The sequence below is a fragment of the Equus przewalskii genome, chromosome 4, assembly GCF_037783145.1.
Source record: "Equus przewalskii isolate Varuska chromosome 4, EquPr2, whole genome shotgun sequence".
NCBI lineage: Eukaryota > Metazoa > Chordata > Mammalia > Perissodactyla > Equidae > Equus > Equus przewalskii.
The window spans coordinates 92420902-92447461 of record NC_091834.1 but is presented as its reverse complement, the minus strand read 5'-3'; the positions used below and the strand labels follow the sequence as shown (position 1 = coordinate 92447461).

General features: G+C 48.4%; 1 protein-coding gene and 1 long non-coding RNA gene across 7 annotated transcripts; one reads left to right on the top strand and one right to left on the bottom strand.

The window, feature by feature from the left end:
- Positions 1-3148: 3148 nt before the first annotated feature.
- Positions 3149-4786, bottom strand: LOC139083083 (uncharacterized). Its single transcript, XR_011539638.1, has 2 exons — positions 4674-4786; positions 3149-4357 (listed from the first exon to the last, which is right to left on the bottom strand). It is a non-coding gene; the product is annotated as an uncharacterized lncRNA (long non-coding RNA).
- Positions 4598-25501, top strand: KLRG2 (killer cell lectin like receptor G2). 6 transcript variants are annotated; one of them, XM_070617894.1, is made up of 6 exons: positions 4598-5522; positions 12745-12887; positions 17313-17414; positions 17803-17948; positions 23572-23675; positions 24240-25501. In XM_070617894.1, the coding sequence occupies exons 1-6, from the start codon at positions 4648-4650 to the stop codon at positions 24358-24360; spliced, it is 1491 nt and encodes a 496-aa protein (XP_070473995.1). In that variant the 5' UTR covers positions 4598-4647; the 3' UTR covers positions 24361-25501. The 6 variants fall into 6 exon arrangements, with proteins under 6 accessions (XP_070473995.1, XP_070473996.1, XP_070473997.1 ...); XM_070617895.1 differs by lacking the exon at positions 23572-23675; XM_070617896.1 differs by lacking the exons at positions 23572-23675; positions 24240-25501 and adding an exon at positions 18053-18190.
- The last annotated feature ends 1059 nt before the right edge of the window (positions 25502-26560 follow it).

Genomic DNA, 26560 nt, shown 5'->3' with positions numbered 1-26560 from the left:
CAAGAGCCAATTTCCTGCAAGGGAGAATCTGAGTGGCCCAGGTGAGTCAGTGATGGTGAAAGGTGGGGGGGCAGAGACCACCTGCATGGGTCCAGAGAGCTGTCACCAGGGCAGGCAGCCATCAGAACAGGTGACTTGTATTGGTTTGCTAGGCCTGCCGTAACAAAGTACCACACACTGAGGGGCTTAAACAACAGAAGCTTATTTTCTCACAGTTCTGGAGGGTGGAAGTCCGAGATCATGGCGGCAGCAGGGTTGGTTCCTCTGAGGGCTGTGGGGGAGATCTGCTCCAGGCCTCTCCCAGAGCTGCTGGACGTTTGCTGGCCATCTCTGGCCTCCCTTAGCTTGTGGACACATCACCCCGATCTCTGCCTTCGTGTTCACGATGTTCACGATCTCTGCCACATGTCCCCTGTGAGCTTGTCTGTGTCCAAATTCCCCCTTTTTATAAGGACACACCAGTCGGATGAGGGGCCCACCTACTCCAGTGTGACCTCATCTTAATGAATTACATCTGTGAATGCCCTAATTCCAAATGAGGTCGAGTTCTGAGGCTCTAGGCGCTGGGACTTCAACATAAGGGGCCGGGCAGCGTGGGAGGACAAAATTCAACCCTTGGCATAACTGTTATGGTCAAGATCAGGAGACGGATCTGGGCTGGAGAGGCAGGGACTTGATGGAGAGCAGAAAGCCTCTGGGAGCAGACTTGAGGAGGAGCAGCTGGGGAAGCAGAGGAAAAGCAGTGAAGTGCGGTGTTAGGAAAGCCATACCTGCGTGGGTTTTGGGGCAGAGGCAATGATCGACAATGTCAAGAGCTTCTGAGAGATAAAGCAAGCACTGAAGAATGTCTACAGGATTTGGTGACATGTGCTGCCCTCGGCAAGGAAAATTTTGGCAGACTAGTAGGGGCGGAAACAGACTAGTGCTTTAAGGAGTGCCCAGGATGTGATGAAATGGAAAGAGACAGTGGGGACAATTCTCTTGTTAAAGAAGGTTGATCGTGACGAGGAAGAAATAGACAGGGTGTTAGCTGGAGAAGGATGTAGGGTCCAAGCAGGTATTTAAAACCTGATCATGTTTAATGATCATGGGAAAGAACCAGGAGAAAGGGAGAGATTAAAGGGAGAGGAGATCATAGTGGTGCGAGCTCCCTACAAGGTGCGCTGGCCGTCTACCCGCATGCCAGGCACACGATAGGTGCTCAGGAAACGTTGGTGAGATGAAAGTCTGACTGCAGACAGGAGGGGACAGAACCCAGCAGACAGCCTGGAGGGACTGGCCAGGGCCCATTTTGAGGCCACTGCAACTTCTGCTGCACACTTGTCTTGCTGCCAGCGTTCTCTCCACTCCTGACCTCTCAGCGCCAGGGCCCCCACCAACTTCCCAAAAGCACAGTGGTCTTCAATTCAAATTCAAGGCGGAATTTAGCTGCCCCTGGGTGGCTCTGAGTCAGGAGCCCAGGCCAGGTTGGAGAGCTGTGGCCAGGGGGGCCAGGCCTCTGGGCTCCCCCAACGGGTCGAGGGAGTGTGTCTGGGAGCGACGCACATCGTGTTTTCCTCATTGACTCTCTCTGAGCTGAAGGTCCTTGATTTTATACACTATTTGATAATCATCATCCCAGGAGAAGACATTTAAGCAGGAAAGCAAGTCAGGATGCTCCTCTCTCAGCTCTAGACCACACCGAAAATGCACAAGCGGCCAATCTCAGTGGCTGCCTCTGAGAGGTGAAACAGAGGGAAGCGACCTGTTCTTCATCTTTTATGTACTTTTTTTTTTTTTTTAAAGATTTTATTTTTTCCTTTTTCTCCCCAAAGCCCCCCGGTACATAGTTGTGTATTCTTTGTTGTGGGTTCTCCTAGTTGTGGCATGTGAGACGCTGCCTCAGCGTGGTCTGATAAGCAGTGCCATGTCCGCGCCCAGGATTCGAACCAACGAAACACTGGGCCGCCTGCTGCGGAGCGCGCGAACTTAACCACTCGGCCACGGGGCCAGCCCCATCTTTTATGTACTTTTGAACAACATGAATTTTTTTTTTTTTTTTGGTTTTCAACTACATTTAATTATCTCTTTTTTGAGTAGAAAGACTTGACAAAATCTTAACACCATGCTGGAAAATTTCAAGAATGAAATAGTTTAAGATTTATGGTTTATGTAAAGACTGAATAATCTTCTCTCCATTTTAAAAAATAAAATAAAGTGAGATTCAAAATTTCATGATTGTGTGATATCTGTTACTATCAGGGAAACTGGATGTTGAAATGGACAAGACTGAAAACCAAAGCAGATATAGTCCTAAAAACTGTGAAAGAGGCAGGGGACGTGGGGGTCTTCAGAGGAATAAATCTGACATTGACCAAAACCAATTTTAGCTCTAGGCTTTGCTGTAGACTATGCATAACGTGAATGGAAAAATTGGGGCACCGTTTTTTCTTAAATAGTTGAAACTGTGGTTTTGACCTTGACGACCATGTTTTATCAATTCTTAAGGGACGGGGATGAGGTCCACTGTGTTCAAGGACGGAAATGTGACAGCATAAACTCTTTACTGCTCTGTAAGTCTGTTTCATACAACCTTGTGGGTTGGTTCAGCTATGTGTTTGCAATCTCCAGCTTTTGCTGGGCCCTCATTGTGGCCCCTAATCTTATGCCACATTTCCCCAAGAGAACATTCTAAATTGTCACTGTTCTCACTCTGAACAACCTTACACCCAGGTTATATTACCTCCTAATTCACAGAGGATGCATAACTCAGCAGGCAAGAACTCACTCAACTTCTTGATCCCCTCACTTAGAAACAGTGATGGCCACACCCCTCCCTCCTCGTTTCAGGCCTGGCTCCCCTACATGTGCCCTGGGGGGGCAGTCATGCCCACCCCATCTCTTCGGCTCAACTAGTCACCCCTACTCTACTAGGTGCTTTTAATCACTCCTTTCTATTGGTTTCCTCTCCTCACACGTGAACGCACAATTCTTTCCCATCTTAATATATACAACTTTCCCCTGACCAGGGAGTCCTGGACACCATAGGTCTCCTTTACATATACAGTCACAAGGGGAGTTTATATTCATTACTTCTGCTTCCTTAAGAACAACATGAATTTTTACAGTAATCTTTATTAGTCCAAAAAATAACTTACAATATGCCATCTTTTTAAAGAAATTGAATTTTTATTTAAGAATATGCGTAAATACATTCTCTTTCTAGAAAGTGGAAACATTACAGATAAGGTTAAAGGCCCCTAGACTATCCGCCCCCCCCCCACCCCAAACAATCTACAGCAGAATCCACTATTATTCTCACTTTGGGGTATATCATGCCACATCTTTTAAAATGCATTTTCATGTGTATACATGTCCCCACATTAAATCTGTAGTCTGGGTCTTTGAAGGGGTTAGATGTGCAACGTCTTCATATAGCACTTTCTTTCCGCTGAACTTTTTCTCTCAGTTACTTGTCCTCAAGGAGCATCCCTTCCAGTAGTTTAAGCCCCCTCCTAAGAGCCTTCCCTCCGCGTTCTCCTTCCTTCCCCTCCCCCAGGAGTAACAAGGCCATGGTCCTTTCCAGGCCTGCTGCTCCTGAGACCACTCCAGAAGTCGTCCCTGAAGTAGGGTTGCCAGATTTAGCAAAGAAAAATATAGGAGACAGGTTAAATTTTAGATAATGAATAATTTTTAAATTTTTATTTTAGTTTTATTTTAATAATTTAATAATTATTAATAACAATTAATGGATTTTTAAATAATTTAATCATATTCTATTTGAAATAATTTTAAAATAAGTATATCCCACACAACACTTGGAATACACTTATACTAAAAAACACTATTTCTTGTTTCTCTGAATTTCAGATTTAACTGATTGGCCCGTATTTTATCCATCTGTCCTACCCTGGGGCATTGATGCACATGCCATTGGCCTCATCCCCTTATGAGATTCAGTAGTTCTGGGTCGAGCCCAGCCAGGAATCTGTATTTTTAAAAATGCTATTCAGATTGCTGGGCAGGGTTGGGAACCCTGTACTCCACTACACCATGCTGGCCCGCGACCAGGCTCCTCTCCCGGTGAAAATACACATTTTTATGCTTATTCCTTCCTCAGTCTTTAATGAGTTAAGTTAGTAGGAGTCAGGCCTGCAGAGTAGCTGCCCTGGGACTTCTGCTGTGAGGGAATCCTCTCAGTATGGTGCCCCTTCCCCCACTACATTGTCAGAACGACCAGCTCTGCTGCTTTTCTGCAGCCCCCCGCCCCCGGTACCTTCGGACCCGCTGATGTTTCTGAGGTCCCAGGATCTCTCCAGAGTTGCCAAAGGCTCACCGCCCCAGGTGTAACTCTCAAAATCAGCATAACGGCCGAGGGCTACAGGGGGAAATGAGTGGGGTGGGGGCAAAGAAGAGGGAAGGGTCAGGCCAGCCTCCGGGGTCGCCCTCACGCGTCGCTCGTGCCTGGCTGGCTCCGCAGCGCTGCCTCCCACCGGTTAAACCCTGTGCCAAGGAAAGGTGGGGCCGGTGGCCTGAAGGGCGTGGCCAAGGAGTCCTACCCACAGCCAATCTCAGCGGGGTCCTCGGGGGCGGGGGTGGGGCGGGGAAGGGGGTTGACGGTAAGGGGCGCGGCGGCACAACTCCGGCGACGGGGCTCGACCCACCCAGATGCGGGAGGGAAGCTGGCTGCGTACCCCGGCCCGGTGCGCTCCGCTCGGCTTCTCTCGGCTGCTCCGCGCAACGAATGGAGTGCGCCCGGGTGGCATCGGGAGGAGGCCAAGCCGGGGCCGAGGTCCCAATGGAGCCCTTGGGAAGCCAGGTGCCCGAGCTGGAGCAGCCGCAGGTCCCCGCGGGAGAGCGAGGGCCCGGGAGCCCCGCGAGCAGCCCGATCCCGGCCGGGGCCGCGAAGGAGGCGGCGGGCGCGGGCCAGGACCTGTCGGGCGGGAGGAAGCTGCCCTCGCCTCGCCCCGCGCTCCTGCGGGTGCCGCCGCCCAGCCTGGGCTACGGCGCCTTCCGCCGCCAGACGTCCTCCGGCCCCGAGCCGCCGTCGCCGGGCCCCTCCGCGGCCGAGCAGTCCCGGGACGGCGAGGCGCCGGGGGCCGAGCTGGCGCCCTGGGCCGCGCAGGGGGAGCCGGCGCCCGGCGCCTGGGCGCCCATGGAACTGCAGGTGGACGTGCGCGTGAAGCCCGTGGGCGCGGCGGGTGGCAGCCGCGCGCCCTCGCCCGCGCCCTCCACGCGCTTCCTCACCGTGCCGGTGCCCGAGTCCCCAGGCTTCTCCCGCCACACCTCCCCCGCCTACCCGCTCCTGTCACCGGGCGGCACGTGGGGCCGGGCCGCGCCGCTGGCCCCAGCCCGGGCGGAGCGTGGCCACGACGCCGAGGGCCGGGCCAGCCCCGCCGAGGGGCGCGCGGAGTCCCCGGGCTCCCCCACGTGCCGCTGCCGCTGCCGGGAGCTGGGGCTGGAGAAGCGGGAGGAGGCGGTGCTGCTGCCGCGCGCCGACGCCGACTGCGACTGGAAGCTGCCCCGGGCCGTGACGCTCGTAGGTAAGTGCGCGCGGCGCCCGGAGCGCACCCCGCCGGGGGGTTCACGCAGCCTGAGAACCAGCCCCCCGCCCCTTCCACCCGGCACTGGGCCCCTGGGCAGTGGAGGGACTAGGGGACCCAGACAACCATCCCGATCCCCCCACCCCACCTGGCCTCTCTGGCTTAGAATCAGTAACATTCTGGCCTACGTAATTGTAATTCAAATCATTTGCGGTAAAAGAATCCAACCACTATTTCCCCGCCCCACCTCCCTCAAAAACTCGCACGTTCTGTCTGCGCGCAGCATCTTTGAGAAGTAGAGGTGGAAGGAGTTCCAGGCGGGGGAAATCTTTCAGCATCACGTGACGGTGGCGGCAGCCGGGGCGGAAGTAGCCTTGGCTCCTGCCTCCAGGCTCGCCGACCTCCCGAGGGCATGGGCTCCCTCTTTCCCTCCGCCGTATCCTGAGGAGCGTTTGGCCCCAGACCCCATCCCCTCAGCAGCTACAGGCCAGACTGTGCTAGGGTGTGTGGATCCTTTGGTTGCGGGGAGGGCAGAGAAGAAGAAAGAGCTTGAAAAAGCTATAAACAGTTGTGAACAAGGAACCAGGAGGGAGTGGTCGGTGAACTTGGGGGCGTGGGAAAGCTTCCAGGAGCTGAGCTTTGAAAGGTGAGTAGGGGTTAGAGGTGCTAGAGGCCGTTTCTAGCCGGAGAGACACAGGAAAGAGGCTGGGAGGGGCTAGAGGCCTGCCCAGCAGGCAGCCTGCCAGAAGCTTGGCCCGGTGAGAGGAAGGACAGGCCGGCTAGCCAGGACCCAAATCCTGAGGACCTCTGCGCCAGGGGTTCTTAGACGTGAGTAGAGTTCAGGGACCCGGATCACTCAGAAACGTTTGCAGTTTTGTGTGAGCACATTTTCTGCCTGCTGGGTTTATTAGTTCTCTATTGCTGTTGTCACGCATTGCCGCAAACTTAGAGGCTTAAAATGACCCCAATTTATTATCTTAGAGTTCTGTAGGTCAGAAGTCTGAGTTGGGCCGGATGGTCTAAAGTTGTCAACAGGGCTGTGTTCCTTTCTGGGGCTCTGTGGGAGATTCTGTTTCTTTGCCTTTTCTAGCTTGTGGGGGCCACCTTGTTTCTTAGCTCATGACCCTCTGTGTATTCAAAGCCAGCATTGTCAGGCTGAATCCTTCTTCCCCTGCCATCTCTTTGACTGTCCTGTTCCTCTGCCTCCCTCTGCCATTTATGAGGACCCTTGTGATTACATCGGGCCCACCCAGAAAGTCCCGGATAATCTCCCCATCTCAGAGTCAGCAGATTAGAAATCTTATTTCCATCCGCCACCGTAATTCTCCTGTGCTCCGTAACCTAACATATTAACAGGCTCCCGGGATGAAGACATGGACATTTTTAGGGGGACATTGTTCTCTACCACAGCGAGTTTATAGCTTTTCATCACATTGATAGTAAACAGTCTGTGGCTAAAAAGGGTGGGATTATAAGGAAATGAGGAGTCAGGGGGGAGGTGACGTGGTTGGATTTTTATTCTAGAAAGTGAGCTCTGACAGCCATGTGGAGAAAGGATGGGGCAGGCATGAGACTGAATAAGAGATGTTAGGAGGTGATGTCTGTAGCCCAAGAAGAGATGATAAAGTCGTGATCTGTGGCAGAGGTGGGAGGGAGGCTTCGAGAGGTAGAATTAGTGAGCTGGGCTGATGAACGTGGGCTAATGGGAGGAGTGGGGATGAGCCGAAGTTGCTGACTTGGGTGGCTGTATGATAGAGCGTGTTATCCTTCCACAATGGAGACGGGGGAAGAAGTGTGGGAGAAATAAATAAGAAGGTGCATTTGTAAGTTCCAGGTAGAGATGTTATTTAAAGGGACAAGGTAAGCTACAGCCTGGCAAAGAAAAATGTAGGTGGTAGGAAGAGCATCAGGAAGCATAGAAGCAGAAAAGGGAGAGAGTTTCCAGGAGAGTGTGGTCAGCAGTGTCCAATGTTTGTTGGGGCATCAGGGGAGAGGCAGACTTTGGGACTGGACCATTAGGGAGTGCTACCACGTTGAGTCAGTGCTCTGGGGGTGATGCAGGTGACCAAGGGATGTGAAGACGAATGGATGGGAGGGCGAGATGCCAGACAAAATACTGCGAGTGCATGCTGATGCTCCGCCCTCTGGGCTTGCTTTCTGGGAAATGTGAGATTAAGGGACTTTGGCATTCCTGGTGCAGGGCTGAGGCATGCTGCTTGGATGAGGAGTGGTTTCTGCCTGTGGTGGCCTTTCCCACCTTGGATCAAGCTGGTCACTCAACAAGGGGGCCAAAGCACAGCCCAGACACCAGGACTTGCCCAAGCCATACCCAGCTGATTCGCAGGAGGACCTTATGAATCCGGGAGGGCAGAAGCCCCTGTGGAGAGGGTTGGGAATGTCAATGTTCTGTCTCTTCTCTGCTTTTTTGGGCAAGTGTCACAAAGGTGCTGTCGAGCTATAGGCTGAGGCATCAAAGACTCAGAGGATGTTCTCGATGGCAACGCTCAGCCTAAAAGAGAAATCAGACTGCAGAGAGCCTAACACTGGAGCAAGAGCTGGATCCTCAGATGGAGAATGTTTCCCCCTTAGGTGTTGGTTTAGAGTCACCTCACCTGGTCCCCAAGGATGGATTAGATGTCCCTATTCCATGCTCCCGCCGGCCCTGGTGCGGCCCGACTGTGGCATTCCTCACAGGTGGTATAGTTACCTTTTTGTCAGTATCCTCCCCTAGATTCTGAGCCCCTTGGGCGCATGGAGGTGGAGTTTAGACTTTCATGGAATCCCCAACACCTGGCATGTTGCTCTATAAATAACTACTAAGTGAACGGCCCTAACCCTCTCAGAGTACACATGTCTTAGTCCCCGGCTCTCTAAGCGGGAGCTGGATCTCAGTCTTTGCCAGCCCCCTGGCCCCTGCTAGACTGTGCTCAGTGCACCAGGTGTGCAGGATATGAGGCAGTGTCTGCCCTGGCCTCTGCCGTCCAGGATTCTCAATCTGGACAGGGGGGAATATATTCATAAATAAGCACGAGGCAGTCTAGGATGGTGCCAGGAGGGGAACAGGGAGGGAGGACGGGAGCCAGGAATGAGAACAGAGGCTGTGGGTGAAGGTGTCTTTTGGAGAAGGTGGGGCAGCCTAGGAACCCCAAAGGTGGTTAGGACTGTGGTGGGGCAGAAGGAAGAATGTTGTCAGTGCTCAGTGCATAGAGAAACTGGAGCCAGGAGAGGGTGATGTCCAGTGTGCTCAGGCCCTGGGAGGAGCAGAGGTGGCAGCAGAAGTAGATTTACCTGAAGGCGATGACACAGAAGCAGGCCTCCAGCTGGCAGGAGCCCTCTGAGTCCCTGTACCGAACTTTGTATTTGGAAGTTTGTGTTATATAGATATAGATAGAAAGATAGATATTTTTTAATTGAGTTCATAATAGTTTACATCATTGTGAAATTTCAGTTGTATGTTATTTCTTGTCTGTCACCACACAAGTGCTCCCCTTCACCCCCTGTGCCCACCCGCTACCCCCCTTCCCCTGGTAACCACTGAACTGTTTTCTTTGTCCATGCATTTTTTTATAATTCCACATATGAGTGAAATCACATGGTGTTTGTCTTCCTCATTCTGGCTTATTTCGCTTAGCATAATACCCTCCAGGTCCATCCATGTTGTTGAAAATGGGATGATTTTGTCTTTTTTATGGATGTGTAGTATTCCATTGTATATATACCACATCTTCTTTATCCAGTCATCAGTCGATGGGCACTTGGATTGTTTCCATGTCTTGGCTGTTGTGAACAGTGCTTCAGTGAACATAGGGGTACATATGTTACTTTGGATTGTTGATTTCAAGTTGTTTGGGTAGATACCCAGTAGTTGGATGGCTGGGTCATATGGTATTTCTATTTTTAGGTTTTTGAGGAATCTCCATACTGTTTTCCATAGTGGCTACACCAGTTGGCATTCCCACCAGCAGTATATGAGGCTTCCCTCATATACTGCTCACAACCTCTCCAACATTTGTTATTTTTAGTCTTAGTGATTATAGCCATTTTAACAGGTGGAAGGTGGTATCTTAGTGTAGTTTTGATTTGTGTTTCCCTGATGATTAGTGATGTTGAACATCTTTTCATGTGCTTATTGGCCATCTGTATATCTTCTCTGGAGAAATGTGTGTACACAGCTTCTGCCCATTTTTTGATCAGGCTGTTTGGTTTTTTTTTTTGTTCAGTTGTGTGAGTTCCTTATATATTATGGAGATTAACCCCTTGTTGGATATATGATTTGCAAATATTTTCTCCCAGTTGGTGGGTTGTCTCTTTGTTTTGATGCTAGTTTCTTTTGCCTTGCAGAAGCTCTTTAGTCTGATGAAGTCCCAGTTGTTTATTTTTTCTTTGGTTTCCCTTGTCTGAGAAGACATGGTATTTGAAAAGATCCTTTTAAGTTCGGTGTCAAAGAGTGTACTACCTATATTATGTTCCAGGAGTTTTATGGTTTCAGGACTTGTCCTCAAGTCTTTGGTCCATTTTGAGTTAATTTTTGTGTATGGCGTGAGATAATGGTCTACTTTCATTCTTTTGCGTGTGGCTGTCTAGTTCTCCCAACACCTTTTATTGAAGAGACTCTCCTTTTTGCATTGTATGTTCTTGGCACCTTTGTTGAAGATTAGCTGTCCCTAGATGTGTGGTTTTATTTCTGGGCTTTCAGTTCTGTTCCATTGATCTGTGTGCCTGTTTTTGTACCAGTTCCATGCTGTTTTGATTACTATGGCTTTGTAGTACATTTTCAAGTCAGGGATTGTGATGCTTCCAGCTTTGTTCTTTTTTCTCAGCATCACTTTAACAATTCTGGGTCTTTGGTTGCCCTATATGGATTTTAGGATTCTTTGTTCTGTTTCAATAAAGAATATCATTGGGATTCTGATTGCATAGAATTGTAGGTTGAATCTGTAGATTGCTACAGGTAGTATGAACATTTTAACTCTGTTTATTCTTCCAATCCATGTGCATGCAATCTATTTCCATCTCTTTATGTCATCATCTATTTCTTTTAATAATGCCTTAATAGTTTTCATTGTATAAGTCCTTCACCTCCTCAGTTAAATTTATTCCTAGATGCTTTATTCTTTATGTTGCGATTATAAATGGAATTGTATTTTTGAGTTCTCTTTCTGTAAGTTCGTTATTAGAGTATAGAAATGCAACTGATTTTGTAAGTTGATTCTGTACCCTGCATCTTTACTGTAGTTGTTAATTATTTCTAATAGTTTTCCGATGGATTCTTTAGGGTTTTCTATATATAAGATCATGTCATCTGCAAACAGTGAGACTTTCACTTCTTCATTCTGTATTTGGATTCCTTCTAGTCCCTTCTCTTGCCTAATTGCTCTGGCCCAAACCTCCAGTACTATGTTGAATAAGAGTGGTGATAGTGGGCATCTTTGTCTTGTTCCTATTGTCAGAGGGATGGTGTTCAGTTTTTCCCCACTGAATATGATGTTGGCTGTGAGTTTGTCATATATGGCCTTTATTATTGTGAGGTAATTTCCTTCTAGCCCCATTTTGTTAAGAGTTTTTTTTTTTTTTTTTAATCACAAATGGCTGTTGGATCTTGTTAAATGCTTTCTCTGCATCTATTGAGACGATCATGTGGTTTTCATTCCTCATTTTGTTAATGTGGTGCATCACGTTGATTGATTTGAGGATATTGAACCATCCCTGCATCCCTGGAATAAATCCCACTTGATCATGATGTATGATCTTTTTGATGTTTTGCTGTATGTGGGTTGCCAATATTTTGTTGAGGATTTTTGCATCTATGTTCATCAGTGATATTGCCCTGTAGTTTTCCTTTTTTGTGTTGTCCTTGTCAGGCTTTGGTATCAGAGTGATGTTGACCCCGTAGAATGTATTAGGAAGCATTCCATCTTCCTGATTTTTTGGAATAGCTTGAGAAGGATAGGTATTAAGTCCTCTCTGAAAGTTTGGTAGAATTCTCCAGGGAAGCCATCTGGTCCTAGGCTTTTATTTTTTGGGATGCTTTTGATTACTGTTTCAATCTCTTTACTTGTGATTGGTCTATTGAGATTCTCTGTTTCTTCTTGATTCGCCTTTGGAAGGTTGTAGGAGTCTAAGAGTTTATCCGTTTCCTCTAGATTGTCCATTTTGTTGGCATATAGCTTTTTGTAGTACTCTCTTATAATCTGCTGTATTTCTGTGGTATCCGTTGTTATTTCTGCTCTTTCATTTCTAATTTTATTTATCTGAGCTTTCTCTCTTTTTTTTCTTTTTAAGTCTGGTTAGGGGTTTGTCAATTTTGTTTATCTTTTCAATGAACCAGCTCTTTGTTTCATTGATCCTTTCTGCTGTCTTTTTTGTTTCAATAGCGTTTATTTCTGCTATAATTTTTATTATTTCTCTCCTGCTGACTTTGGGCTTTGTTTGTTCTTCTTTTTCTAATTCAGTTGGGTGAAGTTTGAGATTGCTTATTTGGGATTTTTCTTGTTTGTTAAGGTGAGCCTGTATTGTGATGAATTTCCCTTGTAGTACCACTTTTGCTGCATCCCATATGAGTTGGTATGGTATGTTTTCATTTTCATTTGCCTCCAGATATTTTTAATTTCTCCTTTAATTTCTTCAGTGATCCATTGGTTGTTCAATAGCATATTGTTTAGTCTCCTCATCTCTGTCCCTTTCTCAGCTTTTTTCTTGTAATTAATTTACAGTGTCATAGCATTGTGATCAGAAAAGATGCTTGTTATTATTTTAATCTTCTTAAATTTATTGAGGCTTGCCTTGTTTCCCAACATATGGTCTATCCTTGAGAATGTTCCGTGCACACTTAAGAAGAATGTATGTTCTGCTGTTTTGGGTTGGAGAACACTGTATATGTCTATTAAGTCCAACTGGTCTAGCTTTTCATTTAATTCCACTGTTTCCTTGTTGATTTTCTGTCAGGATGATCTGTCCATTGATGTGAGTGGAGTGTTGAGGTCCCCAACTATTATTGTGTTGTTATTAATATCTTCTTTTAGGTTTGTTAATAGTTGCTTTATGTACTTTGGTGCTCCTTTGTTAGGTGCATAGATATTTATAAGTGTTATTTCTTCTTGATGGAGTGTCCCTTTGATCATTATATACTGTGCCTCTTTGTCTCTCTTTACCTTTCTTATCTTGAAGTCTGCTTTGTCTGATATAAGTATTGTGACACCTGCTTTCTTTTGTTTGCCCTTAGCTTGGAGTATCGTCTTCCATCCCGTCACTCTGGGCCTTTGTCATTGGAGCCGAGATGTGTTTCCTGGAGGCAGAACATCATTGGGTCTTGTTCTGTAATCCATCTCGCCACTCTGTGTCTTTTTATTGGAGAATTCAATCCATGTACGTTTAGGGTGATTATCGATATATGAGGGCTTAATGCTGCCATTTTATCACTCATTTTCTGGTTCTCCTGCATTTCCTTTGTTTCTCATCCTGTGTATTTTGGTCTACCAATTGAGTTATGTAGTTTTTTATGTTGTGTTTCTTTGTTTCTCCTTATTTATTATTTGTGTCTCTGTTCTGCTTTTTCATTTAGTGGTTACTTTGAGGTTTGTACGCAAAATCTTGTAGCTAAGATAGCCCATTTTCTGATGGCCTCTTATTTCCTTAGACTAAACCGATTCAGTCCCTTTCCTCTTCCTCACCTAAGTTGTTTTTCTCACATCTTATTCCATCTTGTGTTGTGAGTTTGTGATTAAAATGACAAGATTATATTTTTTTTTGATGTTTTCCTTCCCTTTATCTTTAATGGTATTCTTGAGTATTTGCTAACCTGTTCTGGTGTATAGCTACGATTTTCTGATTTGGTCTACCTATTTATCTCCTTACTCTGTGCTTTGTGACCCCTTTCTCCCTTTTTTTTTTTCGGGTATGAGGGCCTTCTTGAGGATTTCTTGTGGCAGGGTGTCTCGTGGCTACGAACTCCCTTAGCTTTTGTTTATCTGGGAAAGTTTTTATGTCTCTGTCATATCTGAAGGATATTTTCACTCGATAGAGTATTCTTGGCTGAAAGTTTTCGTCCTTCAGATTTGAATATGTCATTCTAGTCTCTCCTAACCTAGGATTTCACAGAAATCCGCTGAAAGCCTGATAGGGGTTCCTTTGTAGGTTATTTTCTTCTGCCTTGCTGTGCTTAGTATTTTTTCTTTGTCATTCACTTTTGCCAGTTTCACTACTCTATGCCTTGCAGTAAGTCTTTTTACACTGACATATTTAGGAGATCAGGTAGCCTCTTCCACATGGATTTCCATCTCCTTCCCTAGGTTTGGGAAGTTCTCTGCTGTGATTTCTTTCAACAAATTTTCTGCTCCATTCTCCTTCTCTTCTCCCTCTGGAATATCTATAATTCTTATGTTGTATTTCCTAATTGAGTTGGATATTTCTCAGAGACTTTCTTCGTTTCTTTTTAGTCTTAGTTCTCTCTCCTCCTCTATCTGGAGCATTTCAACATGTCTATCCTCGATTATGCCTATTTGCTCCTCTGTGATGTCTGCTTGAGCTTTCAGGGAATCTGTATTTTTTTTTATCTCTTCTATCATGTCTTTCATCTCTAATATTTCTGACTGATTCTTTATAGTTTCAATCTCTTTTGTGAAGTAGCTCCTGAACTCGTTTAATTGTTTCTCTGCACTCTCTTTTCACTAGTTGAGTTTTTTGATGATAGCTATTTTGAATTCTCTGTCATTTAGATTACATATTTCTGTGTCCTCAGGACTGATTTCTGGGTACTTGTCATTTTCTCTCTGGTCTGGAGACTTACTATAATTTTTGATACTGCTAAAGGGCGTGGCTCCATTTTGTGCGCATCTGGTATTATTTGGTCACAGTTATTGCCTGTTGTCATTCGGTGGGGGTCAAGAGTTGTGTATTCTGAGCCCTCTGCGTTCTGCTGGGATCCCAGGCGCTGGGGCTGGCACTGGGCAGGTCAGGGGGCAGGCAAGCATTCTTAGGGGTGCTCTTGGGGTTTTCTCGCTCTGTCTTCACTAGCTAGTCTCCTGGGGTGTTGGTTTGATGAGCTCACCCCTGTGCTAGCTTTCATCCTGGTAGGGGGCTTTCCCCTAGGCTGTCAGGGTACTTGGGGAGCTTTGATGTTCCCATGAATGAATGTCCCCTGCCCTGTTCCTTCCCTGTTAGAGGCTGCCCGCAGTCCCGGATCGCAGTCTTTTGGGGAGGGAGCAAAGTTTTCTCTTACCCCGTTCCACCTCTGACGGGGGCTCCAGCCTCTCCGCCCTCTGACATATGGCTGTGTGGGTCTCTCCAATGTCTTTTGTGTTGTGTTTGGATCTTGGAGTATGAATGTCTTTTTTGTTGTATGGTGGAGGGGAGAGATTACCAGGAAAGCTCACTCAGCCATGATGCTGACGTCACTCTGTGTTATATTTTTTAAGATGCCCCACCCCCAATTGAATAAAATTTAAGTCCTCCAAAACCTGACTCCACCCGCGCCCTGGGATTTGACTAGGAGGAAGCAGAGGGTGTTTCAGGTGCAGGGTAGGAAGGTAGTCAAAATGTAGTAAATGAAGATGGGATGAGCAGTGGGAAAGTGAGCAGAGGGTGTCAATTCAGAGATGTCAGTCCAAGACTTGAAAAGGACGTTGGGTGGATGCTAGAGAAGAAGGCAGAAGGGAAGATGCTGGAGAGGAAGGGGACGTATAGTATCATCGCCATGTTACTGCTCTCTCGAGGTGTGGCTGAAGCCCCTTAGGAACTGGACTGGGTGGGTTTGCAGGCACTGAGAGAATTCGATTTAAAGAGGAGAAGGTCCAGGATTGGGGTAGGGACAAGACGGGGTTTAAAGGGGACTTTAGCTTCATGTAGAGTTTCATGTGTTTACAAGGAGACTTGTATTTGTGTTACAATTGCCTTTGAAAGGGGGTGGGCGGGACTTCTCTTTGCCTGGAAGTTGAGGGGGACAGAAGGCTCTGTAGGGGTCCATTTCCAAGGTCAGCACTGCAGCCCTACGTTAGAAGGTGTGTGAAATGTTTGCAACCGTTGGTATTTCTTTACTGCTTTGTTTTCTGAAAGGTCAGAGCTGAATTTAGTGTTCAGACGCAATAATTATTTACTGAGGTGACTGATGGATTTATTTTCCTATTCTTCTCCAGGCTTTTTAGTTCTGCTTTTATTATTTTAAGACTCGAATTACCTGTATCTTTTATTTTAAGCATTTTTGTATCCCTGTTTTGGTAACAGCTTCATTGAGCTATAATTCACACACCACACGATTCACCTCTTTAAATTACACAATTCAATGGTCTTTAGCATATTCGCAGAGTCGTGTAACCATCACCACAGCCAGTTTTAGAATATTTTTATCACCCCAGAAAGAAATGCTGTACCTTTTAGCTATCATCCCCCGCCACCGCAGCCCCCAGCCCCAGGTAACCACTTATCTACTTTCTGTCTCTGTGGGTTTTCCTATTCCAGACATTTCATAAAAATAGACTCACATAATATGTGTCCTTTTGTGACAGGCAAGTTTTACCTACCATAATGTTTTCAAAGTTCATCTGTGTTGTAGGATGTACCAGCACTTATTCCTTTTTATGGTTGAGTAATACTCCATTGTATGGTGGATATACTGCGTTTTGTTTATCCATTTATCAGTCAATGGAAATTTGGGTCAAATCCCTTTAAGACGCAGATTATGTATTTTAAAAAAACAAACTCCAAAAAAGGTCACAGATGGCATGTCAACTTTTCAGGTATCAGTATAACACACTTCTCCAGTCTTTGAAGCGAGCATTTTCTCTAATACAAATGGGAAAATGAGGATTTCAAAAGTGCCTGTGCTTTTAAAGTTCAATTATTATTGAAACCTTTATTAAAAAGGTTTATTGAAGGTCTGTGGCAAACCTTGGAATTGTGTTGTCTTTGCATATGTGTGGGTACCGTACACACGTGCACGTTTATGTGTGGGTATATATGATATACATGTGGGTTTAAAATGGAATTAGTCTTTTCAAAGTAATAAAATATTTGCTACAGCATTACTTCAGCTGTTTCAGGCTTTGTCAAATATGATGACTGAGTTCTTAGGACCCTCACAACAATTATGTGGCATTGCTGACCCTTATCCTCCAGACTGTGGGGGGTCCTGGGCCCCTTGCAGCAGGGGCTCTGGGAGAGAAGGGTCCCCTCTTCTTCTCCCCGGTGTCATGCTCTGGCTGGGCTTAAGCATTTGCGGTGTTTATTTTCCGAGTCTCCCCCTCTGGCCACCCTGGTATTCCCTTTACGTGCTGGGATGTGGCCTTCGAATCTGTCCTCTCGCGGAGTCTTTGCCTGTACCCTCCCTCCTCCAGAAGTGTCCTCCTGTCTCCGGAGTTCCTTTACCCTCTGCAGCCTCATTCCAGCCATCTGGTCCCCTGGGTCCTTGAGCGGCTGACAGCCTGCAAGGCACTCTCTGCACAATGCCTCCTTAGAGGCCTCCCATGACCTGGAGAGAGAGAAGAGGCCGGTGTGATTCCAGGGTTAAAGTGGGAAAACCCCAGCCACACTTGAGGGGCCCATGGAGTTGGGACTTGAACCCGGGTCTGGCAAACGTCCAGCCCTCATTCCTTTCTATTTAAGAAGCGGAACACCTAGTGTTTTTCTCCCAAATACAAAGTTTACTGAAATCGAGTGGTTTATCGTGGTGTCTTGGGCTGATGGGGTGCTCTGTGGGGCGTGATGCTTGTGGATGAGTCCGTGTGGTTCTGAGTTGGTTGTGGTTGGGGGGGGGTCTCTTCCTAACCTGTGTCTCCTGATTGTGCCTCCTTGTCGCAGGGCTGCCCATGTACCTGAAGTCCCTGCGCTGGGCCCTGATAGTCATGGCCCTGCTCCTGGCAGTGTCTGCAGTCGCCATCGTGGCCCTGGCCTCTAGAGCAGGTATGGTGCCTCCTTGGGGTCTCCTCTCCTCCCCTGCTCCACCACCCGGCTGTCTAGTCCTCACTGCACTTTTGTGAGAATTAGAAGACGTCCCGGGGCAGATGCAGCATGAAGACACGGGGCCTGCTGAGCAAAGAGAAGGACAAAGCTCCTTCCTCCCGCTGGACATGGCCTGCTCTCTGACAGCAGTGGGAGGCAGGCCCCTCGGGGGCTTGGTGCACTGTACCAACTGTGCAGCTTCCGGGGGCCCTGCCCCCCCTACTCGCCAGCTCCATGCCTCCAGATTTGCCCCCTCACTCGAGGCGCGGCCGTGTTTTGACTTTTCAGTGCACGTACATTCAGCTCTTTACAGTTTCCCCTGTGCTCACCGTGGTCTCTGTCCTTGCAGGGGCCAGGTGCCGGCCCTGCCCCCAGGGCTGGATGTGGTCCGAGGAGCACTGCTACTACCTCTCTGCTGACACTCAGGCCTGGGAGGCCAGCCAGGCTTTCTGTGCAGCCCACCATGCTACCCTCCCCCTGCTGAGCCACACCCAGGTGAGAAGGGGGGTGGGCAGGAGAAGGGTGTGGATACCTTTACAGATGACAGGTTCCCAGCGTTGGAAGGAATCACAAAGATCTAGTCCAACTCTACATTATAGAAAAAGTCACCAAGGCCTGGAGAAATAAAGTGAATGCGGGAGGACTGGACGTCAGTTTGGTCTTCGATCTCAGCAGTGGAGGTGGAGCTGGAGGGCTGGAGCAAGGCTGCTCTCATCCAGCCTGGTGGCCAAGCAGTTAACAGCGAGCCCAGGACCCAGTCTGTGCTGGCAGGTCTGTGGGGGAGAAACGTGTGTATTCTCTGGGAGGTAGTACAGAAAAGAAATTACATTTAGTGGGTATGCTAGTCAGATATTGCTACAATAATGCTGGCTAACAAGTCACCCCAAAAGTCAGTGACTTGGACAATAAGCATTTCTTTCTTGATCGTTGGTCTGTGGGAGGACCACTGATGGGCTGATCTTGGCTGGGTTTGATGCAGCTTCAGGATGCAGATTGGCTGGGCGTAGCGTGAGGCTGTGGGTTGGGTTTGCATTTGCTCCATGAGTCTCTCATCCTTCTTCCTGAGAGAAACTCTTCATAAGAAAAACGGCAGAAGGGCAAGAACCAAGCATCATTTAAGGTCTCTGCTCATGTCATCCCTGCTAACATCCCATTGGCTAAAGCGAATAACATGGCCCAGCCCAACGTCAAAGGGACAGGGTGGTGGACGTCACCCCAGGAGAGATGGGGAAATGAAAAAGACACAGTGTAGATTGAAAAAAATCAAATCTGTGATCCCAGTATGGTAAATATATATGCAAACAAAAATCACTGAAATAGACTCTTTTTTTTTTTAAGATTGGCACCTGAGCTAACAACTGTTGCCAATCTTTTTTTTTCTGCTTTTTTTTCCTCTCCAAGTCCCCCCAGTACACAGTTGTAGATTTTAGTTGTGGGTCCTTCTAGTTGTGGCATGTGGAACACCGCCTCAGCTTGACCTGACAAGCGGTACCATGTCCGCTGTGCCCAGGATCCGAACCAGTGAAACCCTGGGCCGCCAAAGCGGAGCGCGCGAATTTAACCACTCGGCCACAGGGCCAGCCCCAAACTCGTATTTTAATAGTGGTTACCACTGGGGGGCAAGTTTACAAATAATTTTTTTCTTCTTCTTTAAAGTTTTGTTTAATCTTCTAAATGTTCTACAAACACTATGTGCTATCATTAGGAAGAAATGCTAGAGGAACGGTAGCCAGTGAAGACAAGAGATCAGGGTGCACATAACGGTTTCTGCCCTGGGCCTGGGCCGGACCCTGAGTTCTTATAATTGGGAGATGAGAACAGGCTGTGCAGAGAAGGCTTCCCGGGCACCTGCAACGAACAATCCAGCCCGGTTGCATCTGCAAAATGAAGGCCAGTGGAAGCGGAGGGAGGTCCCTAGAGAGGCCTGGAGCTGGGGAGGGCGGCCGAGCCGGGCAGGGACTTCGCAGGCCAGCATAATTTTCCCATCTCGTGAGACAGACCCACTGAGCTCAGCAAGTGTCATCAGAAAGCCAGTGAAATGAAGGGTCCCTGCCCTCCAGCCTCTCATCAGACAGGTTCAAACCAGGATGACCTCAGGCCTCGGCTGAGCAAACGGCCTTCCTGTGGCTGGTGGGTCCTCAAAGGGGAAGACGGGCTTAACCATCCAAGTTGCAAATGGAGCTTGAGATAATTCTTTTAAAATGAAGCAAACAGGGTCAATCATTTGAAACACAAGTAAGTATTCAGAAAATATATCACAAAGTCTGGATAAGCTCCTTCTGAAAAGCTCCTTGCAAAAACACCAAAGCAAAGATTCGGGACCCAGGCAGTTACAGTTCAAAATACGCTAACTGTGGAGCTCTGGAATCCTCCTGACTTCTGCACGAGGGCCGGAAGCTCCAGGAGGCACTGAGCTGGGGCTGGAGAGGAGCAGCCAAGGACAGGCTGGCAGAGGGGCTGGGCCCCCTGGCAGAGGCCAGGCTCCGTGAGCTGGGATGCACAAACCCAGGGGCATGCCAAGGTGCCAGCCGTACACACAGCCCTGGGATCAACACATCTCATCCTCCCCAAGAGCTGGTTGCGCTCACAGTTAGAGAAAAGGAGGACGTTTCAGCGCCGTCTACACCAGCAGTCATTAGATTCACTCGCCGTTGGTGTGAGAGCAGCTTTGTTGTGCAGGATGGGTGAGGGAAGAAGCCGCCTTAAATGAACACTGGACCGTAAGCCACCTCTTGATTGCAGAGAGGAAAACATGAGTAAATATACATCATAGCATGAGGAAAATCAAATCATTCACAGCATTTAAATATTAAAGCAGAAATGTATGGAGGCAGGACGGAGAATGGTGCTTGCCGGGGGCGGAGGAGGGGGAGTCCGTGTTTGGGTGCAGAGTTTTAGTTCTGGAGGTGGATGGGGGTGATGGTTGCACAACAGAGTGAATGCACGTAATGCCACTGAACTGTACGCCTAAGAATGGTTCAAAGGGTAAATTTTATGATGTGCACATTTCACACAATTTTTTAAAAAGAAATGTATGAAGGCATAGGAAATAATTTACCTTAATTTTCAGACTATAATTTGAGATTTCAAGGAAGTTCTGCTCAGGCTCACATTCCCCCTCACATTCGTGGCGAAGCTAGAGAGGCACCAGCTGAAGAGAGTGGAGGCCTTGGGGGTCTGTGCCTTCCTAACAGAGCCGTCCTTTGAGCCATAAATTACTCAGAAGTTTCTGGAGCTTATTTATGTCTCTGGACAACACTTTTCTCACACCATAATTTTTGCTAACAGTGAGAACAGGTTAATGGGGTCTGAGCTGCAAGGAAAAGAAGGACTGGATGGAGTGGATGGAGCGGGGCAGGGACAGGCCATGGCTCCTGTCACCAGGAGGCACAGAGTTTGAAAGAAAGGAGAGCCAGAGGGCCTGGGGCTAGGACAGAAAGAAGGGCTGGATCCTCTTAGCAACGCTGTTAAATGAGGTCAGTGTTGGGGACAGGGCACAAAGCTTTGCATGCCACCCAGCGCAGACTGGCAGTTCCTCTTGAATGAGTGTGTACTACATGCCCTTGGCTTCATAATGTGATCTCAGGCCTCATTACAAATGTCTCCTCCATTTTACAGAGGACCACACTGAACCTCTGAAAGGCTGGGTAACTTGCCTCAGGTCATATAACTTATAAGTCAGAGAACCAGAATTTGAATATGGGGTGGCCTGACCCCAAAGCTCTACTCTCCCCAAAGATGGCTCCCCTCTCGCCTTCCCGAACAGGCAGCTAACTGCCCCAGGAGGACGGTGCTGGCCAGCAGGAGCCCCAGATCTGCTGCAGCCACGGCAGCGAGATGCCTGGGGCTGCTCTGCCCTCTGACTCACACCCCAGAGCCAGCCCAGGGTCCTTCTCATTCTCTCCCAAGCTCCCCGCCCGGCCCCTACCCGCGGGCCCCAGCGTGTGGAGTCCAGCCAGAGGGGAAATGACTAACCTAGGCAAGGCTGTGTGTGCCTTCTCTGTTCTGGCCACCACTCTCCCCTTTCATCTGCAGTCTGATCTTTGGAATTTCAGAAGGGATAAGCTTAACAACCGTCAGCCTGGAAGTTGCTTCTGGCTTCTCTCAGCTTTAACAGGCTGGTGCTCCCTTGAGGGGAGAAGATGGGTCTGCACTGACACCTCTGGGGCACATGGTTGCCCTGATGGCCCCTGTGTGACCTGTGGTCCTTGCTGGTTACTGGCAGCGAGCACAATTTTGTTGAGCTAGCCTCCTGTGGGCTGGGCTTTCATGGTCAGTGGAGAATAAGCTAGGCTCCCAGTCCTCAGCCACAGCCAGCTCACTGTCTAATACAGGAAACTGACACATAAGCAAGCCGGTGAAATGCAGCCCACCAAGCTCTAAACGATGCAGGTTATGGTAGCACAGAGGGAGCTCACCTTAGAGGGGGTCAGCACGGTGTCCCTGCAGGAAGGGACCTTTAAACAGACCTGAATGGCACCAAGGAGACAGTCATGACTGCAGCTTGCTTTCTAATTCCCAGGGTTAAATATAAAGATTCTGTCTTTGCCAACTTAATTTTCTAGGGAAGAACTGAACATACGTTAAATTCATTTATACCAGTCTACTTGTAATCTTCACTAATGTGAATATATGCTTCTTGGCATTGTGAGTGATGTGTATTTGCTGGTGTGGCCTGCTTATTTTTTTTACTTGGCATGATTTCCTATTTACCTTTTCTTGCATAACTGCATTTTCTGTGTACTTGTCATCTTTAACAGCACTGTAATTTTCCATCATGTTGATATCTCATAATTTGCCTAGTTATTTCCTGGTTGCTGAGCATTTGGGAGCTTTCCATTTTTTTCTTTATAAATAGCACTGTGTTATCTTTGGGTAAGTTCATTTTCTCCCCATTATGTTCTTGGATTTATTCCCCAAAGTGGAATCACCCAGCCGAGCAATAGGAATGGTGTTACCACTCGTTCATGGCACCAAATTATGTTCCAGAAAAACTGGATTCACGTGGACTGTGCCAGCATTGCTGCCCCACCCCACCAAGTCCCCGCATTGGGACTTAGAATACTGAAACATGTTTTTGCAAGCTGAAGTTTTTTTTTCTTTTGAGGAAGATTAGCCCTGAGCTAACATCTGCACCAAACCTCCTCTTTTTTTTGCTGAGGAAGACTGGCCCTAACCTAACATCTGTGCCCATCTTTCTCTACTTTATATGTGGGATGCCTGCCACAGCTTGGCTTGACAAGTGGTGCGTAAGTCTATGCCTGGGATCTGAACCAGAAAACCCTGGGCTGCCAAAAGTGGAACATGCAAACTTAACCGCTGCGCCACTGGGCCGGCCTCGCAAGCTGAAAATTTTTAAGTACAATTTTTTGCTTTAATTTGTTGCTAAAAACAAGACGTTGAGGACAAATATTTAAAAGAAAAAGATCATCTCTAATACCTCTCTAACACACTTGTTTTGGTTTTTGTTGCTCCTTGTGTGTCTGCCTCCATGTGCATACTTACCTTTTCGTTGTTATAATCACACAACTTTGATTCGGCTGTTTCACTTACTATAACCCTTCACATACCATAACTTTTCCCCATATTGCTCTGTGGTCTTCATACTTGTCTTTTTTTTTAATGGTCTTAATAGTATTGTGCTGAACGGTTACAACGTTAACGTATGCTCCTGCTGGCAATTGTATTGTTGACCATCTGCTCCCAGTCTGCTGCTGCAGCCTTTGCAGCCCCATCACTCGCCTCCTGCCCTGTTAGGCTTTTCGCTATTACCTGGACGTGCTTTGTAGCCTCCAGCTCTGCTCATGCCTTTCCTCGCCTGTCCTCTCAGTACCCATTGTGTGTTGCTCGCTGGGGATTGGTGTTCACATCCTCTCTCCCCTTGAGGGCTCAGATGGGATCACCCCATTTCTGGTCCCCAGTCCTGAGCACAGTGCCTGGCAGCTAGCAAGCATCCAGTAGAGCTTTCCGATTCCTGGTGTTTGGGGAAAGGTGGCTTGAGCAGTTGCTTCTCTGGCTTAAGGAGCAGGGAACGTGCAGAAGCCTGGGGACGGGGACAGAGCCCCAAGTGAGCCATCCTGGTGTCGGGGAGAGTGAGCAGCCGCTTTTTTTCCCTCAGGACTTCCTGAGCAGATACCCAGTCACCAAGTACTCCTGGGTGGGGGCCCGGCGAGGCCCCCAGGGCTGGCACTGGATCGACGGGGCCCCCCTGCCACCCCAGCTGTGAGTGACCATGGGTCTGGGTGGGGGCCCCCTCTGTCCCCAACACACTAGTGTGGGTTCCCCAGTGTGACCAGAGTGACGGCAGGTGCCAAAGAGGGGCTGGAGGCCCTCTCCTCTGCTGACACCTCCTCCCACTGCCATTTTGGATCCTTCTTGGTCCCCAGATTCAGCTTCCCGCCTCCACCCCCAGCCTGGGGGCCTCTCAGGAGACTGACCACATCCATGCTCAGGACCATACTCCAAGATTTTGTTTGGTCCCCATCGCCCCGTCCCTTGTTTGCGTCCCCCAGTGCATTCACCCAGGCAGGAATGTCACACTGTTTTACAGATAAGGGGTATGCAGCTGAGAGAGGTTTGGTGGCTCACCCAGTGCCACATAGCTGAGGAGCCAGGAGGCATTCTCATGGCTCCTACCACAGGGCTCTCTCCAGACCCCCTGGCCTGTGTGGCCATGCAAGCAGGACTCGGGCCGGTAGAGGCAGCAGGCATGGATGCTGGGCGGGCCTGCAAAGGCCAGGTGGCCCAGTTATCCTGAGTGCCTCCCCTCTTCTCGCCCTTCCCCAGAGTTCCGGTGGAGGACGAGGACGAGCCGGATCTCAAGTGCGGGGGCCTGGAGAGAGGCAAACTTGTGGCTTTGGACTGCACCTCTCCAAGACCTTGGGTCTGTGCCAAGGGGACCGAGTGATGTGGGTTCCGCTGTCCTGAGTCTGTTGGCATGCAGCGCCCGCAGGGGAGGCCAAGTTGAGAGCGGGAGCAGCTTTTGCCTGGACTCTGGCTTCCAGGCCTCCCTGCTCCATGCTCTAGGGGCCCTTCCTGGGTGAACCAGAGAGCTGGACTTCTGGCGCAGGAAGATCGCATCGAGGGGGAGGAGACCTTCTGTGGCCATGGGTCTCGATGCCCACTTAGTCTCCAGCTTCTGAAGCAGATTTGTTTGGTGACCTGGGGATGGCTTTTTTAACATTTCTGAGCCTCAATTTCTCCCTGATTAAAATGGCCGTTTCCCATTTTCTCCCTTACCTGCTTAATCACAGGCACACTCTCTCAGTCATAGAGGAACAGAAAGACTAACGACCACAGGTGATCCCCATCTGGGTCTCATCTGAGCCCATGAAATGAGTTTTCTGTCATTTTATGGCGTTGGGATTTGGCAGTGATAACATCATTGCTATAAATGCCATTCCCAGGCAGCTGGGCGCATGGCTGACACAGCTGACACAGCGGCAGTGACAGCAAATGAGAAGTGGCTGTCCCCAGCAGAGGAAGAGGGAGGGGCCTTCCCTGTCCCGAGAGTTGGCAAAGGGCTCGCAGAGTGAAGTTCTGCATAGAGACTGGCGTGTGGGGCCGCGGGACCTCTGACCAGCTGATGGCCAAGGCTGGGAAGATGCAGAGGACAGGGCCACCTGGGTGGGAGAAGCAAGGGAGCAGCCCCTGCTTGGTCGGTGGAGTCGCCGCAAAGCAGGGGTCTGTCGGAGTGAGAACGGCACTGGGAGACGTGTGGGGATACCAGCCTGAAGATGTCTCTGTATCAGGGTTCCGTGAAGGGCTTTCGGGCTAGAGGGAGTGGCAATGGGGTGGGACGAAGGGCTCGTTTAATCACTCCGGCCTGCACCTGCATCTTATCTTGGTGCTGAGCATTCAACACAACTGTAATGTGCAAACCAACCTTCCTCTTTAAAGTCAGACCATGCATCCAAATTCTTTTCAAACAGGGATATCTTCATTGGTCCATTTAAACCAGCACCTTGTACTGAATGTCTGGGCCGTCTCGGAGAAGGGGGCTAGTTCTAAAAGAGTGCGCTTGACAAGCAATAAAAATCTTAGAAACACTTCGGTCTTTCTCATGGTTTTCTTATTCGGACTACAAATTACCCCTCAAGCTTGATAACATGTTCAATTTTAACTCATTTCCAAGCCCTTCTAAGTAAACATCCTGTGTGTGGTGCATTCAGGAGCCTTCGACTCCTCCCAGCATCAGGGCCAAGTACCAGACTCGGGGCTCCCTGGGCACGGGCGCCACTTAGCATCACTGGTGGAGGATAAAAGATGCAGGTGCCCAGGGTGCGGTGATGTGCTGAGGCCTGGAAGTCTGAGTTTTTTGGCTTCACTTGGTGAGGAATGGGAATGAGTGAACTTCTGATCCGCCACAGTAGGACGCTACTAGTTACTGTCCAAAGGTGGCAAACCAAGAACTAGCAGTTCACACTTATTAATTAGAAATGAGACAAATACTAGAGGAAACCTCAAAAATAATTTAAAGTGGTGTCTTAAAACTAAGTGATGGTGACAGAAGTCAGAACACTGGTTCTCTTAGGGGAGGGCAGTATTAGCTGGGAAAGGGCACTAGGAAGCATTCTAGGGGCTGGGAATGGTCTAGACCTTGATGTGGGTGGGGTTGGGTGGATACATAAGAATCCAGCAAACTGTTACACTTAAGATTTAAACACTTAAATGTCTGTCTCCAAGGAACAGGAATGAGGTTAACAAGGGGCTTATTTTTTTTTTTTTAAACATGCATCCTTTAGTACTAACTTAAAACCATATTCACATTTATTTATTTTGAGGAAGATTAGCCCTGAGCTAACTACTGCCAATCCTCCTCTTTTGCTGAGGAAGACTGGCCCTGAGCTAACATCCGTGCCCATCTTCCTCTTCTTTATATGTGGAACACCTACCACAGCATGGCGTGCCAAGCGGTGCCGTGTCCGCACCCAGGATCCAAACCGGCAAACCTGGGGACGCTGAAGCGGAACGTACGCACTTAACCACTGCGCCACCAGTGAATGTTTTAATTCACATTAAAAAAACAAAAAAATATTCATGTACTACTTTGATAAAAAGAGAAAGTAGAATTTTTGAAAGGTGCACGAGATTCTGATGTGCAGCCT